This window comes from Ammospiza caudacuta, chromosome Z, assembly GCF_027887145.1.
Source record: "Ammospiza caudacuta isolate bAmmCau1 chromosome Z, bAmmCau1.pri, whole genome shotgun sequence".
Lineage (NCBI taxonomy): Eukaryota > Metazoa > Chordata > Aves > Passeriformes > Passerellidae > Ammospiza > Ammospiza caudacuta.
This window is the reverse complement of record NC_080632.1, coordinates 35311092-35330444: the sequence shown is the minus strand read 5'-3', so window position 1 is coordinate 35330444 and position 19353 is coordinate 35311092. Positions and strand designations below refer to the sequence as shown.

The 19353-nt window shown below is 39.0% G+C and overlaps 1 protein-coding gene across 1 annotated transcript in view; it reads left to right on the top strand.

Annotated features, from left to right (window-relative positions):
- Positions 1-19353, top strand: part of ADAMTSL1 (ADAMTS like 1) — a 392889-nt gene that overhangs the window by 332042 nt on the left and 41494 nt on the right. Inside the window, exons 17-20 of the mRNA XM_058823311.1 lie at positions 6596-6806; positions 10475-10654; positions 12197-12350; positions 13588-14728. Of these exons, the coding sequence (XP_058679294.1) occupies positions 6596-6806; positions 10475-10654; positions 12197-12350; positions 13588-14728 (1686 nt within the window). The remainder of the gene's footprint in view (positions 1-6595; positions 6807-10474; positions 10655-12196; positions 12351-13587; positions 14729-19353) is intronic.

Below are 19353 nucleotides of genomic sequence, written 5' to 3'. Positions count from 1 at the left end.
TCCTGCCTGTTCAGTTTCCTTGTCACAGTGGAGACACTGTGCAATGGATACTGTACAATGGATTTTGTGAGGCTGGCACTGAACAACTCTAAGTATTAATTGTTTTTTCTGGTTTTGCTAGTGATTATTTAAAAGTGCTTTCATTGTATTTTCATTTTTTATATTTTAATGACCATTGATTTTTTCAGAGCTTAGTTAAATCTCACTTTTCTTCTGAAGTATGTGTGTATTGTATGTATATTTGTAATGTTTGGTCTACTACAAATTGAACAACGGCAGTAGGGAAATCCCTTCCCAGAGAAATCAGATCTGTGTTTGAACACCAGGGTTGAGGTCTTTGCTCTCATACTTCATTTCAAAGGAGCAGTCAGATTTTACTGTGAGTGATTTACCATCTGGATGAAAAATAACTTGTACTTAAAGTCTTGGCTTTTGCCACCTTCTTTGAGACTTCTTTGATTATAAAGTCAAGAACTGACTTGGGAGTTCTCATCTCAGTCCTGTAGCTTCACTACAAGAAACTATGTAGTAGCCATCCAAATGGAATGGATGTTATATTTTCCTGCTCTTCAGAGCTTAAGATCACATTCTGACATGGTATGTAAGATGTGATACTGAGCATATTGCTCATCAAACATATATCTGTTAAATGAGCCTCAAGAAAGCTCAAATGAGCCTTTCACACGTGAAGCAGGAAACTCTGCCACAAACACTGTTCTGGGTTCATGAGAGAAAAGGAAGGGAGGAGATACTTGGGCTGTGAGCAGACCTCTTTGTCTTCATAGCCAAATGGAGAATGCACAGGTTGACAGAGGACAGGAGACAGGAGGAAGCCAGTATTGATATAATATGTGATTTACTCAGCCTGTTGTATGCACATATCCACAGCTGCCTCACAGCCCTTGTGCACTGAGGAATGTCTTTATGCTGGCAGGTGTCAGATGTTAAGTCAGATGCTTCCAGGCAAACTTTTCTCCACACTGATGAATGTTTATTTTAGAAATAAGAAGAGCTCTTTTGTATCATTTTCATATGCTTTAACCAGATAAAAATGGCAATGATTTCATTTTTTGAACTAGTTTGGGAGGTCTTTCTCTAGAAAAGTGTTTACTTTTCCTGTGCAATGTTCAATTGTCTTGGCACGGGTAGAAGGGACTCTGTTAGCATTAAACCACATCCCTAGATAATTTTCTTATAATACGTAACACCTTAGAATGATTTGGGGTTTACCATATATGTTGCACATATGGGAACTTGTCCAAAGTTGTCACCTACATAGAGCTTTGGCTCAAGACTACAAGTTCTACCTATATCATTTACTTTTTCCAGACTGATTATGGGCATTGAGAGAATGTTTTGTACTGAAGGCTCGTAGCCCTACTGGGGCAACAACTAATTCTACTATCTTATGTTGCCATGAGTAGCTGCTTACTATCCAGTGCCACTTTCTGATCTCTCTAGCTAGCAGAAGTATTTTCTGATCTCCAGTTCTCGTGACAGTGAGAGGGACATTTCAAAACTGTGGTTACAGTGCACTGTTGTCCCTGTTATTACTCATGATGCAATAATGCCTGGAGGCTCCTGTCAAGCTGAGACTCCTATTGTGTAGCTGGTAGAGAAAGAAGAATAAGATAACATCTCTGCTGTGAAGTTATTACCTAAGCAGGCAGCATGGACAAAGCACAGGAGGGGAAAAAAAAACACACCAAAAAAAACCACACATCATTTTGTTTTGATTTTGTGAATATGAAGTTGAGACACAGGTGGGATAATGTTATGATCCAGCCCAGTACTTTACAATTCCATTTGGATTTAGAGAGAATATACCCACACTCACAGGGTAGCCCATGTTTCACCAGTTCTGGTGTCACTCATCTCTGGAGTTCACCAAAGAGCCAGGAAAAAGATCCTGCTCTCTTGATCCTCCAGTTCTTCACCTGAACTGCTGGGGTACAATATGATATTGATACCTTTTTTTTTTTTTCCTATTGAAAGAAAGAAGGAAAGCTCCTTTCTAATTAAAAATTAGATGTTTAGAACTTTACAGGTTTGCATGTTCATGTCACATGTTGGAATTTTTTAAATGGCCTTAAGCTGATAACAGATGCCCAAATTTAATTCAAAGACCACAGGAAAGATTTTTGTTAAGTATGTAAAGATGATTTCCCTATTACAAATGGCATAGTTAAACTGTCTTTTGAGAGAATCTCTAACATTTTTAGATGTACAGTAATAGCATGGAATAATGGTCCTGTGGGGGTAACCACAGATTATTGAGTCTCTTTTGGCCATTCAAAGTTGTTCCCTTTCTGTTTCTCAGGGGAGCTGTGAGTATTTACATTTTAAAATGCACTGACCATGATAACTGAAGGAACTGTTTGTTGATGTGGAATTAAGCATATGCATAAGCATTCCTTAAATAAGCCTGATTTATTTAATGAGAATGTTCCAGAAAATAGCACTTTATTATTGGTCCTTTAGCGATTAGACTCATAATTCATAAAAGTGATGGTAGATCAGATTGTTAGTCCAATTCATAATATATATTGGCTGATAAATTTCCCAGCTGGTGTTTTTCTGTTCATAAGATCTGTCCATTACTAATTCACTTTGTTAGTTTCTAGTTCCTGGAAATGCAAGAAATGCAGTGTTTTGGTTCACTGGGGTTTTCATTAAATTTTGTCTAGTTTTTAGACTACACCCTTCCCTTATCATTTGTGTGTAAGAGAAACTGAAGGAAAACCATTGCCTTGAGCAGTCAGATCTGGTACTTCTGAAACTACTTCAGAAACTACTGAGTCTGCCTATGTTCACATGCATTATATGTCCATATAGTTGACCAACGCTAAAAAAACTACTAAGATACCCTTATCGAAGAAAGAAACCATTCATTTGGAAAGTTAAAGGTTTCTGTGATCAATTTTCGTTTTGAAGTTTTGATAATACTTGAAAGAAGTTGTATTTTCGGACCATCCTCTGCTCCCTAAATATTTCCAGTAGAAACCTGTTTTGATCCATGTTCATTTGGAAAATGTTCACCCATGTGTGATACATGTAATACGTGTATCAGGGAAACATATATTACTGATAGACATATATTTATTTCAACACATCCAGCCCTATGAATTACCTCTTTCCTCTTACATTCCTCTTTGCTAGCCATCTCTAAATGAATCTCTGATTTTGAATTTATATAGTTTTTGTTCAATCAGTTCAAATATTCAGTGTATTTTATGTATATCAGTAGAGTTATGTATCTATATTCTGAAGAGGATCAAAACGTTTTGAAATCTGTTTCATATTAAATACAGTTGTTGAAATATTTTTAAAGTCTAGTTTGGGTTTACATACATAAACACTACTTAGATATTTAGGAGGTGGAGATGGACAACTGGTGAACTGACAATCCTAGAGCTAGAATAAGCCAGGACTTTAGTAGCATAAATGCACCAAGGTCCTACTGTATGATAAGGCTATATTTTTATGTTGTTTCTCTGTTACCACATGTTTGTAGACTTTTGGGCGGTAGTGAAGGAGAAAGGAGAAGGGATAAAATGTATGTTTTGGACCAAAACTATGCAATTCTTTCACCAGGTTCTGAAAAGTAATATGGGAAGTACCAAACAGATGACTTTCAGCTGTTCTATACACCAGCAAGTATGCAGATTGTTCCTAAAGTCTGTACCTTAACATCAGCTGCAGTCAGCTTACAAAGATATCACAAGTTCCACTTGTGCAAGGTTCCTGTAGCTTGATTCTGTAACTACTCTATTTAGCCTTTAAAGATTCTTTCCTATTTGAGTTTTAATTCTGGTATTGACAGATGCATATAGGACATTCTTTTTTGTGTGTCCTGTGTGTGAATCAGTATGGCCAAAGCACCTAGAAGAAAAGATAGAGGAATTCACAGCTAAGTACCACATGAACTAGGTCAGGACATATTTCAGTTAGCATTATGTAACACTCTACAATAGGGACAAAACAGCATTACTCCAGAAAAACAGTAATATGTATATATTTTTAAGATTATTATCTCCAACAGTACAAGTATTCTAGAAACCAATTGGAAATTTAGTAGGATAATATTAATTCAAAGTGTTGCAAGCACCTTTAGCTATTATAAAATAATTCTACAGGCCTGTAATTCTATAAGATTATCAGTGGTTTTCTCTATGCTTCTTAGGACGTTGAAATTCATGTAATATCATTTATGGGTTCAGTTATTTGCACTTCCATACTCCACTTTACACGTCTGCTTTACTCTACATTCTTTGTTTTCCATCTGTGAAAGCCCATATAAGTCACTTGGAGCTATGGAAGTACAAGGGTAAGAAGTATTTGACCTCACAGTTTGTGAGCTCCTCAAAGGAAACTCCTCTTTAATGCATCTGGAAAGAATTGTGAAAAAACAATGTTAGTTATGGGAAGGGTTACAGATGCAACCTGCAACATTCAGAAATTTTAAACACAAACAATTCAGAAAAACAAATCCCTTTTCTTTATAGAAATACAGCATTTCTTTCTGGAAGAAGATACAGACACCCTCTACTGAAGAAGCCAAGATGTCCAAAAGGTTTATGTGGCTTGTTAGCCACTGAGATGTGAATTGCCAACAGAAACATTTTGCATTTAACCAATAACAAACAAAATGTTGCTGGAGGCAACAGCTACTGCCAGCACTTGAAAAAAAGAAATTCTGGCAACCAACCATGTATCAAAATAGATTCTAAAGTAAGAAAATGCCTTCTTTTCACCACCTACTCAAACATCTTATTTTAGATTGCACCAAAACTGAAGAGTAGATGATATTTCCATTAATTCTGACAATTTAATGGGAAATTCTGGGAAGATCTCTCCCCTCAGATCACTCATATGGAGAACATACCAGCTTAGCTTAACTGGCTGCCATATGTTACTCCTTTTCCACTGATAAATAGCTCCTGGTACATATGTACAGATTAGTGTCCTTCAGTGTACTATGGCCTGGAAAGTGACCACGGGAACTTCAGTATGCAAGATGCATTTATTGTTAGAAAGGGTTAAACAGATTGTTGTCATTGCTACTAACAGAACCAAGAATATTGTCTAAAAGCAAACTACAGCATCATTTGTGCTTACAGTGAGGCTCAGGATGGATCCTTTTATAAAATCAGAGAATGTGACCAGCAGATGGAGCACAGTAGAGGAGCAATGTGCCTTTGGTCCATCAGCATATCATCTAGGGAGGAAAAAAAATTTCTTACCTGTTAGCTGTTTGAATATGTTAAGGGTGTTATTTGAAAGAAAGGAAACATGCTCAAAAATAAAATTATAAAATAAAAAGAGGTTAGAATTGTTCAGTGATTGTAGGAGAGCACAATCTTAAATGGCTGAGTACTGTGTTTGCTAACATCGTATGTTTTTCATGCACTGAGCTATTTCCATTGACTGCAGATCTCTGAGCATCAGAGTGTGTTTTTTCTGCTTCTTCCACAAAATCTGCTACATTTTGCTGACATGCTTCATAACTTTTCTTCATTATCTGCCTCCATCCTATTTGGAGCCTGAGGGTATCTTCCTTCATAATCACTCTCTTTAAGCTTCCGCCTGGATTAGCTTTCTTCAAGATGGGCTCTCTGAGCCTTCCTTTTCCTGAATTTTTAATTTATTCTCTCAGCAATCAGTTTCAATAATATCATGTTGGAAATGAAGCTACTCTTAAGACTTAGAAAAAACAGCACTATCTGGATTTTCATACTTTCATTTTGGATGTGGGAGTATATCCAGGTCAACATTGAGTTTTGCATTCATTTGTTGGGTAGGCTATTTTCTTGTATTTTCTTTCTGAATATATGACTTATTTTTTGTGTATACATTTTTACATATCTCTGAAGTGCTTTCTAGCCGAGACATGAGTGGAAGGCCTGTTGTTTTAAAGAATTTTCTGTGTTTACCTGACAGAATTAGGGGTTGTACAGTTCAAATAGCAGAAATCTGGTTTTAAGGTGATGAACACTGAAATACCATTATCAACAATCCTGTTGATGCAGGATTTACCTAGCTAGTTCAGAGAAGATTTACCTCAGTGACAGGTGTTAATCCAGGGGTTAAAGATGATCCCCTGCTTTCCCACTGCATCTCTCAAAGCTTCAGTACCTCCTATCTCAACAGCCTAGAAAAGTCAGTCAAGAATACCAAAGAAATTTGTGCTCAGCATTTCAGTTTTACATTCCTTTAATTACACTTCTGTTAATATCTTCCTTTATTTTTTGTTCAAGATAGTGGGAGAAAATAAGTTAATTAATTCCACTCTATTTTGAATTGCATTGTCCATGCTCCTACAGACAAAAAAAAAATCCTACTGTAGGCCACAAAACATTTATTGTGATATTACAGGAATCCCAGAGACTTGTAGTCCAAGAACTTCTGACAAGAGATGGAAATGCAGAGCTGCAAATATTCATGTTAGCCTCATTCTCCAGCTGCCAGAGGGACATTGATCTGAGAAGGAAATTTCCCTTTCATTCACTATTTCTTCATCTGTCATTATAATAGGAGAAAAATTAAGGTGAATTTTTTTCTGTGCTTAAGATTGTCTCTGCTGACCTCTTCACAGATGGGAGATTGGGAATTGGAGCACTTGCAGTCTTACCTGTGGGGTTGGTTTGCAGACACGAGATGTCTTCTGTTCTCATCTACTATCAAGAGAGACCAATGAGACTGTGATTTTGGCAGATGAATTGTGCTCTAAACCCAAGCCATCCCTTGTGCAAGCCTGTAATCGCTTTGACTGCCCACCCTCCTGGTATCCTACAGAATGGCAAGAGGTAAGAATTTATGTGTAACCTCATTTTATGACTGCCTAAAGTCCTCATTGCACATATTTCAGTGCTCAGAGGGCTGAGCACCCCTCCTATGAAGACAGGCTAGTCAACTGCAGTAGAGAGGGCTCCGGGGAGAGCACAGAGCAGCCTTACAGCTTATCAGGGGTGCCCACAAGAAAGCTGAAGAGGGACTTTTGACAAGGGCATGTAGCAGTGGGGCAAAGAGTATTGGATTTAAACTGAAAGAGGGCAGATTTAGTTTAGTTATTAGGAAAAAAATGTTTTAGTGTATGGGTAGTGAGGCAGTGAAGCATGTTGGTCGAGGGAGATGGTGGATGCCCCATTCCTGAAAGTGTTCAAGGCCAGGTTGGATGTAGCTTTGAGCAACCTGGTCTAATGGAAGGTGTCCCTTGCCTAGTGGGGGGCAGAGGGGGAATGGGGTGGGGTGGAACTAGAAGAACTTTTAGGTTCCTTCCAACACAAACCATGCTATGATTCTATGGTTTAACTTTAGCCCATCAATGGGAATCATTAATCATTCTGACAAGACATTTAAAAACTGCTAAGTATGCATTTTTTTTCTTAAAAAATGCATCTGTGTTTCCAGAAGTAAACAATGACTGTAGCTATTTCTAATGCAAAGTTATTGGAAAATCTTAACAGCTGGCTATAGATTTCAAACAAAAATATCTGGAATATATGGTCAGCTGCAGGGATTGGACTTGGGTGAGCTATGTTTAGGTTTCTAGGAATACTAAACTAGAAGGATTAAGGATAAAAGAGTCTTTAAAGCATTTTGAGTACCTCATATGTTCTCAAATAATAATTTCATTTAGTACAAGATACATTCCTCATGCTTCAGATTAAGAAATGTGTTTTAAACACTTCCCATTGGGAGATGCATGGTTTATTACACTAATTATAAAAATTCATGTCTACAAATGGGTCTTTACACGGCTTTCCATTTTTAGAAAGCACTCTGAAATGACTTAATTTGCTGAAATCTTGTTGCAAATACTTGTGTAATTCAAAAGACTTAAAGATGTTTCTTTAAATGGTTGTAATACTACAGTTTTAATAATACGACTACAGGAGGAAGGGATCTTTTAAATATTTCTGTGTCTTAACTAAATGCACTAGAATTTTTATCATTTTCAGTGGTGTGCTTCTGGAGCAGCATTTAAGCTTTCATTTTACAAGGTCCTATAAATATCTGTTCTGCATACCTGAAATGGAAGAGATCCATTAGTAAATCTTCATCCACCTTTGTTTTATTACTGAATAAGTGCTAAAGTCTCAGTCCTAGCATTCTTCATTTGCTCCAGTGCTGTCTTTGCTTCAAAGATAATTAGAACAATGACTTTAAAACAAAGTCAGCATGGGAAAATTGGTAGTATTTTCTTATATTTTCCTTTCTATTTCTAATTCACACGATAAAATGTCTCTTCTAAATCTTCAAGTGTCAGGCCTTAAAAGAAACTGAGAGACTGTATGAGAAAAAAGCGTTTACTCCTTTTGCAGGTGCTTTATCTTGCTGTGGAATCTTAGCAGAGAATTAATTTTTGACAGTAAGGAAAAATTAAAAAATTTTAAATTTAAAAATTAAAAAATAAAAAATTTTACGCTGCTCTCTATTCAAGGTATACCACTATATTGTGGTATACCTTGCATAGAGAGCAGTGTAAAACTAAACCACATGGGAGACAATGGAAAGGAACTTGGGGGTCCTGGTTGATGGCAAGTTGAACATGGGTCAGCAGTGCCCTGGCAGCCAGGAGGGCCAACCCTGTCCTGGGGTGCATCAGGCACAGCATCACAGCTGGGCAAGGGAGGGGATTGTCCTGCTCTGCTCTGAGCTGGGGCAGCCTCACCTCCAGTGCTGGGAGCTGGTCTGGGGGCCACAGCATGAGAAAGACATTAAAGTATTGGAGAGAGTCCAAAGGAGGGCAGAGAGGATCATGAAAGGCCTTGAGGGGAAGAGCCATATGAGGAGTAGCTGAGGTCACTTGGTCTGTTCAGCCTGGAGGATACTGAGGGGAGCCCTCATTGCAGTCTACAATTGCCTTGTGAGGGGGAAAGGAGGGGCAGGCACTGATCTCTTCTCTGTGGTGACCAGTGAGAGGACCCAAGGGAATGGCCTGGAGTTGTGTAAGGGGAGGTTTAGGTTGGATATCAGGAAAAGGTTCTCCCCCTAGAGGGAGACTGGGCACAGGAACAGCTCCCCAGGGCAGTGGTCACAGCAGCATCCTGACAGAGTTCAAGAAGTGTTTGGAGAGTGCTCTCAGGCACATGGTGTGACTCTTGGGGCTGTCCTGTGCAGGGACAACACTATGTAAGTGAATAAAATCCAAGAAGCAAGAAAAGATATGTTTTGTCTTATCTCTGGCAGAGCTGGAAGGGCAAAGAGACTTACTGAGATTTACTGATTGACAATAGGAACATACTTTGTGATACTCACAGTGAGTGACCCATTTGGTATCTTGTGTATGATATGATAAAAGTCCTTAGGTAACATTGGAATAATACTTTTAATCATATTTTTATTCCTCCTCAGGAATGAATTTTTCTAAAACGAGAGGCTGATAGACATTTTCTTCTGTTGAAAACTAATGTTTTTGTTGCTTAATTTTTTGGAAGACTTTGAGCTTTGTACCATTCAAAATAAGTAAGACAAAAGCTAATTTTACAAATTAAAAGAAACCAAATATAAAAATGTCTTTCTGCACTTCCTTTCTGTCTTTCAAAGAAAATGTTTAGCCTAAATATTCAGGCTAACATTAAAGTTCATGCAGCTCTTTATCTCAGAGAGAAGGGCCTTTCATGACTGCAAGATTTTTTAAAACACTCCCTCTTTAACTGCTTAAGTATACTTTTTAATACTTCTCCATATTATTGTCTGTTTCTCTTGAATAATTGCCATGTCACAAGCTATAAGCAACTCCTGGTCATGTCAGTGTAATGCAAGCTCCCCCTTTCCTTTTCTAGAAGAAATGAGAAAAGGAATTGAGCTGGCTGAACTGAGCAGAACTGGGAGTCTCTTACCAGCCTCAGGAAAAGGATCATTGGGAAAAAGGGCTGAGCAACTTAAATTTACAAAAAATATTCAGGAAAACTACTAAATTTGGTTACTCAAAATTTCCTGCCTTGCTTAAGTAGAAAAATGGATGCAGAGAGGGATATTTACATTAAAGACAGAAGGGAGGTGTATTCTCTGGATATGAATAATCTCAATTTACTTATCTACTGCTGGACTAGACTTTTCCACTCTTTCTGACATGGTTAGTGTCAGAGTGCAGACATAGGTGTTACTATTTAGATTCTCTACATCAAATGCAATTGTCTCGGTTTCCAGGTGGAGAGGACAAATTTTCCACCTCCATACTTCAATGCTGACTCACTGACTGTTTCAATGTCTTTTGAAAGAACACCTTAAAACAGAACACTTCAGAAATACTGAAACAGTTCCTCTAAATACTAGCAAATTAAGCCGCTCCCCTTTTCCAAAATAAATTTGACATTTTTAAAAGCAGTCTACTTTGAGGTCTCTGAAATTTTTATGTTTTGTATTTGGCCAAGACCAAGTGTTGATTTCTACCCTAATTCACAAGTAATTTTTGCAGCAAGGAGGGTGGTGAGGGTATGGTGTGAGGTGGCTGTCTCTTTTCTCTCAGTGTTCACAGACCTGTGGTGGTGGTGTCCAGAAGCGAGATACACTTTGTAAGCAGCGCCTGGCCGATGGAAGCCTGTTAGAGCTGCCAGAAACCTTCTGCCCCACGCCAAGGACCATTACACAACAAGCCTGCAAAAATGAGGATTGTCCCAATGAATGGCTTCTCTCTGACTGGACACAGGTATACTATTTGTTTGCATGAGCATTGTGCAGATCTTGGAGATGAAGTTCCGAAGCCAGTTGGGATAGAGGACCCAAATAAGGTCAGACTTCACAAAGCATGTTATGCCCAGTTTTGTCCTGTGATCTGTCCTCATCATCCTGGTTAGGGATGCTATCACTAGCTCCATGTTCCTCTGTGGTGTCTCTCTCCACAGATGTGCTTTAGCCATCTGACCAAACTCCCTTGCTCCAAACAATAAATCCCTGCCTCTGTCCCTGCCTATGCTTATTATTTCATCCAAGGCATTGATGAAGAGTAATCTTTATTACCCTAGGCTACATGCTCTTTGTTGCCAAAATCTAGCTGTTCTGATCTCAATAGTCTTTTCCTCTTGGGGTCACTCCAACCCTTTCCTATGATGAAGACAATAGAAAATAAGAGGAAGGGAGGGAACAGGAGAGGAAGGGAATGGAGAAGGGAAGGGAAAGGGAAAGGGGAAGGGAGGAGAAATATTATAAAAATATAATTTTACTTTATGAGGTCAAAGCAAGACCAAGGTTCATGGCAGTCAGCATGAAAATGATTCCACATCTTGCAGTCTCTGCCACCACTCTTCCAGTCCTCTGTCATGGAAGGTAGTGAAAATTGTCTTGCAGAAGTTGTAAAAGAAATGCCAACCACCCTACGGAGCTGTCCCACCTGCACCCTCTTTATGGGGATCTGCCTGGGCATTTTACTCAAATTAGTGTATGTTTTCATGAAGTCTTCCGCCAGGAGACACATAGCCATTCTGGCAGTGAAGATGGTAATTACAGTGCTTTACCCATTTTCTAGTTCCTTTTACAGACTGCTACTTTGTTCCAGTGCAAAGACACTGTCTGTATTTCGTTTTCCACAATGCTATATGCATAAATATGAAACTGAATAGTCATGATGAAGTCCATCAAACCATGTCCACCTGTGCAAGAAGCACTGCAGTCTGGTATTAGAGGGTTTATACCATTCTGTGTAGGCCATATATAGTAACTACAAGGCTGAGGTAATTAATTGGTGACTAAAATATTCCTCCCTTTATTATTCCTAAAGGGATTTTCAACAGCAAAGCTTAAAGATTAAGCTTAGGCTGGATTTTATCTGGGCCAGAATGCAACTGTGATCTGCAGCTCCGTGAGGTCTGCTCTTGGACATGAGCTGGAGTATTTCCAGCCAGCAGACACAGACACATAGAAACAAAGCTTAAAGACTGGCTTCGAACTGTAGCACAGTACCATTAAAACAAGAGACGCCATCTGACAGAAAAGAAGTGGTAACAAGAGCATGGAAAGAAATTAAGCCTTACAGGACAGAAAATAAGAAGTAATTCATCTCCTTACTATGCCTGCACTGTTTGTAGCTGCATGGTCAGATGCTGCTCTATTCTGCTGCAACCAACATTTTGAAAACTGCAACTGCTTTATCCTGTGGTGTGTGTATGCAATGTGGATATGGGAGCTGAGGAAGGAAGTGTGTTTTCATGGAGCACCTTTTTCATTTCTCCTAATGTTTTCATCCTGTTCCTAGTGTTCAGTGAGCTGTGGAGAAGGCACACAGAGTCGAAATGCTATTTGCAGAAAGATGCTGAAAACCGGGGGCTTTGTTATCATCAATTCCTCACTCTGCCTCCCTTTGCCATTCTCATCCTTGATCAGGCCCTGTTCACTAGGCCCCTGTGCACGTAAGTGGAAAAGGTGTTTGGCAGTGTCTGGGGAAAAGGGATTGGAAGTGCTTCACTAAGAAATCCATGCTATTTCCTGCTTCACCGCCTGCTTTCACGCTAGTATTACTCAGTCTTGTGGAGTGGGTTTTTCTGTCCGTAAATAAGTCAAGCCAACGGAGAAGTGCAGCAGATTTCACTAATGGAGCTGGATATGAGCCAGTGTGCTGGAAGGGAACTACTAGTTTCTGGAAGAACTCGCTCAAAATTCTGACCAAAATCTAGATCTTAATTTCGCAGCTGGAATGTAGAGGCTCAGAGACACAGCACAGCAGCTGGAGGGCTGGAGCAAATAAACTGTCTGCTAGAACAGCTGCAAGGAAAATGGTTGGTAAGGGATTTTGCCAACGATCATTTAGAAACCTGTTATTTCATTATGTCACTGCAAATCCTCTATGACCTGAGATTGCTAATGAGCCATGAAACACAAGTTAGATTTATGTTGGTAGTTCATGCATTTGTTTTTGCCCATCACAAGTCCCCTGTATACTCTTCCCTAGTTTACAGTAAGCCAACTGGATATGTGAAAGTCAGCCTAGCTTCAGCTTGCCTCTGAAACTGCTGAATGTAAGGGTATGTAGGGAGAAAAGATCTGATGTTTAGAACTAAAGCTTAGACCAAATTTTACATGGTATTTACTAGTAATATGCCTATGCAGCTTAATTTAGTGCTTCATACTTAAGATCTCTGACACAGAGATCAGGAAACCAGAAGAACTCACTGAACTAGTGAATTTTAATAGTATTTACCACGTTTTTAAGCCTAGCCAAGAGAGTTTTTTCCTGTCCAACATTATACCTTGAGGCAGCAAGACTCTCATTCTACCTTGCTGTTGTGAGCTGCAAGATCACATTGCCTTTGAAGGTTTTAAATGATAAACACTTGTCTATTCAGTGCATTTCTTGAATAACAGTCTTTGTTTAAGTACTTTAACAAGAACTATGTTTCTGCTGAAGTTTTCTCTCTCCCGTAAAGATTTATCCCTGGATATTTGGTTTCTGCATATACTCTAGGCTACTTTCACATTCCTGAAGTGTGTCTTGTTATTCCTCCTACTTTGACTGTTTTAGTTTAACGTCCAGCAACCGGTGTCCAGCTTCTGCCATTAATGTCTAATGGGCCAAATAACGCCCACAACAATGTAAACTAATTGCTTTGTTTAATGGTATCATATACTAATCATATAATGATATTTCAGGGCACAACAGACCATCTCATAAGCAAAGCCCCTATATAATGGCTGTAAAGCAAGTTTACATCCAGACGAGGAAGCAGAAGAAACTGCACTTCATTGTGGGTGGATATGCCTACCTGCTGCCCAAAACTTCTGTTATTCTCCGATGCCCTACCAGGAGATTCCGGAAATCAATGATCACGTGGGAGAAGGATGATAAGAGGCTTGTCAGTTCAGCTCACATCACCATTGCACCCTTCGGGTACATGAAAATCCATCATCTGAAACCTTCAGACACTGGGACATACACCTGCACAGCAGGGCCAGCACGGGAGCATTTCATAATTAAACTAATTGGAAGCAACAAAAAGATCATTGCTGAACAGCCAGCTGGTATTAGGGAGGAAGAGGCCATGAGAAAGGCCGGCTTAAACGATGCCTTGCGAACAGAGGATAAACATCTCAATGGGATTTTCTTCAATGGCAGCAAGGCTGAAAAGCGAGGGCACCTTGCTAACCCCAGCAGATGGTATGACAATATTGTCTCAAGGCTGCTACAGCTCAAGGGCTGGCCAGCAGAAAGTCTGGAGTCCTGGGAAGCCCAGGAGTCTGTGGAGAGAAATACATCCTCAGAACAGGACCAGAGCCAGGAGCATAGCTTGCCATTTACTATGGTCACAGAGCAGAAACGCTTGGATGATATCATAAGAAATTTGTCTCGACAGCCTGAGGAACTTAAAGATATCTACACTGAATATCTTGTTGTGCACCTGGCTCATGAGGCTTTCAGGAGCTACTTGGACCATCAGGAATCTGTCCTCAAAGCACCAAGGCGAAAAGTTGATTCAGCCTCAGTGGAGTACCCTTTCCACAGACGTGTTTCTGGATTTACCAGCTCCCTGAGGACATCATCTGCTGAAACATTTATTCCCACTTCTGTAGACCTGGCCAATGGTTTGCACAGGCCTCATCAAAAGCCTGCCATCCTCCGAAAGATTTCAGCAGCACAACAACTTTCTGCTTCAGAGGTTGTCACCCACCTGGGACAGACAGTGGTCCTAGCAAGTGGCACACTGAGTGTGCTGCTTCACTGTGAAGCAGTGGGAAACCCAAAGCCCACCATCAGCTGGGCTAAGAATGGAGAGGAATTGAAATACAATGATAGGTAAAACATGTTATTTAACTTCTAGGAAAATAATTGATATTTTGACTCATCACTTGCCATGTGTTACTGCCTGTCAGTCCCATGGACAAAACCATGTTTTGCTGTAGTCTGATTTCATAACAGAAAGAAGGGCACGTGCATGTGAATTGGTAAATGGGTTAAACAGAGCACTGTAAATCTTCAGCAAGGTCTGGATGCCGGGTCAGACTGGTGTGGCAGACAGGAGCTGTACTTCTGTTTGAGTAAGTAAAAATAAGGGATTGTAACGTACTAAAGGACATAAGTGCCTAATACAGTCAACAGAACACTCTGTATCCAGAAACTGGGAGTCTTAGTTTATTTTCCCATCTGATGAAGATTGATAAGAGATAAAAAAACTGGTCATTGGTTGTTGCTATTATCCTCTGTTGGAGCTGAAATTGCATTTCTGCTAGTGCTACAGGAGGGCTTGACAGACATGGTTGTGGTTAGAGAAGGTGGAGGAGATGAGGTTTTGCCTTCCACATATATATCCATGCATTAAACTGCCCCAGGATAAGCTTAAAAGGGCATTAGAATCACCATTTACTGTGTATGTTCTGATGAAGGCTGTAAATTGTGGAACCACACCTCATGGCTGTCTGCAGCTTTGCTGTGGTCTCAACAGACGGATCATTTAGCATTTGTCTTCTCATGTGAATTGGTGAATCCTAACCTGTTTGAATTCCAGAATGCTGGTCCCAGGTGTAACCTGAGAATTTGACATAACAAAATGCTTTTACCAGTATACCACAAAATTATGCTGTTTTTCCTTCAGGTGGCCTTTACTTTCTGATCCCTCCACATTATTCATTTGTGTGGAAGAGCACACAGAAAGAGGTTATTTTCAGTATAGGTTGTATGTTTAACTGTCTTGATAACATACATTCTTCCCATGTGTATGCTTGGGATTTTATATTTTGGTTCTGTCCTGTGAGAAATCATTATATAAGAACAGAAAAAGACTGTAGTAGGCAGTAATAATGAGCAACACAGTACAACAAAGTTGTCCAGGGATCTGCTAGCAACTCCTTCTGCACAAGATACTGACCTCAGCTAAGACATACACATTTAGTCATGAGATCATGGGAAAAGATGGAGTCAAGACAAAAATTAATTTCCAGTGTGGTGCCCTTGGATCATCCAGTAAAATCTTGATTTAGGTAAAATTGCCCCTTCTATACAGTTATGAAATTATTTTCTTAACTTCTTCTTTATTTTGACTATTCAATCAAAGAAAAAGTAATTGCTTTCTATAATGATCTGAGTTTCCCAGTTCTTGCCTCTCTGTCTGAAGGCTAATAAGTATATTAAATTGAACACAAAAAAAACCCCAAAAAAAGATAACTTTTGAAGGGGTAGAGGTCACTGAGAACAAGAATGTACCTCTGGTGGAAATCACATACAGTCTTAAGCATGACTTGGACATACAGAATCCCTTCATTTGGATATATTCCTGTGAAAATATCTGTAGGCCACCCCCAAAACAAGTTTCATATATAATTTTTCATCTACTGGGTATATCCTATTAGAATTGGGCCATTAAGTTGAGGATTTTTCTCTCCTTGAAATTACTGTAACTTCTGTTGCCATCCATGGAAGGGAAGGGATGTTACACAAAATTGACCTATGAGGAATGCTGAACACCACAGTCAAGAGAAATTGGCAAGTTTATGTCACACTCTATAATCTTTCATGGTATCACAACACGCAGATTAATTTAGCTGGTAAGAGACACTTACATGATTCCTGAAGTTTTATTTCAGATTTTTTTCATATATAATTTCACAATACTTCTTCAATCCTTATTTCTTTCCCATTCAGTTTGGCTGAAATAGCCTTGAATGTTGTTTTGTTTCTGAATTACCAGTCAGTTGTCTGTGTGCTCAAAATTTCTATCAAAAAGTCAGAGGAAAGTACCATTTCTTTTCCAGTTAGTGGTATAAATCATTGACAACTCTTTTTTAAATATTGAGGCAGTTTCTGCTTTATGAACTTCCTTCTGTGCTCATCATTTATAGTTCCCCTGGGCTGGTGTGTGGGGGAAGAAATGACTAGGCTCTGAGCTTCAGGCACAACTCAACACTATATCTTTGGAGCTAATGGAAATTTAGGAATCATGACGTGTAAAAAAATTGTTCTGTGGATTTTTTTGCTGGATTCTTTAAGATCAGTATTCTGGTTTTGGCTTAGAATGCTCTTGCTGCCTGTCAGTCAGCTGTGCCATTGGAAGTTGCAGTTTAAGCAGACTTAGAGTGTAGTGGTGTAAACTGCAAGGTCACATTTGTAAATGTGTGGTGGTGTCTGGTATGTTTGAACAGTCCTTCCGCTCTGCAGTTTGTTTTCTTTGTACTTTGCCAACCATTGAATGGAGAAGAGCCTACCTCTGTCTTAATGGGAATAAGGAAATAAATAGAGGTGGGCTTTCCTGTACCAGTACCAGAGAGAGACCCCTCTTCTGAGAATGGCCAGAGAGCAGTGCTGAAGTTCCTCAGGTCACACCCTACTGAATATACTGAGATTTCAGAACTACTTGGTTGCTATGGAGTATAGACTGCCAGTTTCAGGTTGGGTGACAGCTGCCTGTTTTGTGTATACAAACCACTGAGATAAAGGCATTCACTTTTACACATTGCGGCCATGGATTTTGTCTGAGCCAGTGATGTCCAGTAATGATGGTTGATATATGGCTCTATTCTCATTGCCCCATTCCATGAGCTGTTTCGTCCACCCAGAAGTATGACTCCTACTGCATGGCTATCCTTGCAAAAATTAATTTTCTTTGGCTTTAGTCTAGGTACAGTCAAAAAAGATGCAACTTAGGCCCCCAAAAAATGCTGGTTTTCAGTTACTCAGTAGAATGAAAACATACGACACAAATAGCTGCAACAGTTGAAAATATCTCTCCTTCCAGTAAAAGATCCCCAACTTGTGTCTGCCTGTTCAGTCTGAGTGCTTATTTACAGAAAAGTCCACACTCTCTCCTAAAGTTAAAGAGTCAAGTTAACACCAGCATGGGTTCTGAATGCCATTTCAGAGTCTACTAGTATCCATACCAAAGTTTTTTGACTGCTGTGTATGTTGGAAAATGTTTTATTTTAAAGAAAATTCAGATTAAATTCCTTAGGAAACAGTTTTGAAAGTGAAAAATGTTTGAGGAATTTATGCACTGTTTAATACGCCTTGCAAGTATGCTGCAATTTCTGTCACTGGGGATCCATTAGTGCTTGATAATTCAACTTCTCTAAAACAGGCATAAATTTTATAAGAGGACATGAAGCAACATGTGAACAGTAAGTGGTAGGGAGTTAGGTGTTTGCGAGGTGTTTGTTAGGTGTTTGTCTGATTTAGTCATTGATATATGTCCTGCAAAATATGTCTTTGTCTTGGAGGCAATGCAGTGTGGAGCGACTGAGATGAGACTGATTAAATATTAAGCTGTATTATTTTCAGTCCATAAATGAGATTCTGAAGACATGCTGGTGACATAAAGAATTGCTACAGCTGGTTGGTTTTTTTCTCAGCCCTGACAAGCAACTCAATACCAAACAAAAATAGCCATCTATGAGCAAATAGGGAATTCAGCCAAAATAATTCTATACAATGAGGAATGATAAAAGATCTGCTTTCAAGAAAAGCAGCTATGCCTAATTGTGATGCACAAATAACAGAATTATGGAAAAGAAGATGACATTATGTTTGTTTGTGGAAAAGGACATTAAAACTTGCGTTGAGAGGATAGGAGGATGGAGCTGTGTTGGAGTTTTATTTTTTTAAAAAGGCAAGTACCTACCTGGACTACCTCTATTTTTAAAATATTTGTGCTGGATCTTGAGGTGCCTTAAGCTGACAGAGAGATGTTTATGTCCGGAGAGGTGATTAATAACAAATTATGCATCCTCATGTTTTATAACATGCAGTATTAGGCAAGATCTTTCCTCAGCCTGAAGATGTCAGAAACATTAATTAAAACTATTTTTGGGGTCTCGTAAGCATTAGTTTGTTGTAGACTGAAGATCTGCCTACATACTATACTTGTAGACATGCAGACACAACACACAGAAATTTTAAATGTTACAGGCTGTTCTAATTTGGGACAACTTCTGAAGATTTAATGAAGTCCATGTAATGATTGAAGCAGTCAGTGTTAAACTAAAAATTTATGTGTGAGATAGGGATGCATGCTAACACATTAGTTCTGCAAGTAAAAAAATCTGTCAGTTGCTGTCACCGTTAGCAGTGACTATCTAGTCAGCCCTACTTATGACTAAGAAGTAAGAAAAACATCCTTTACAGCAAAAGTGGGAAGGCAATTATTTCAGCCATTGGTGGTTTTTTTAGCTGTGAAAGCACAGATGCAATTTTAAAAGTATTAATCTTTGTTTTGCAAATGTGCATTTTTCTAAGCATTTATAAAACTTGTTTAAAAACAGGCATCTTTTTTATTGATAATGATTATTTTTCTTACTACTCACAAAAAGGTAAAAAAATAATGTTATCTCTGGAGCTTTTCTCCTATAATAGATTTTGCTGGGTGGCCCTAATCTGGTTTGATTTAGAGATCTACCACCCACAGTGTTGTACAAAACCAAATATCCGTGGCTTAT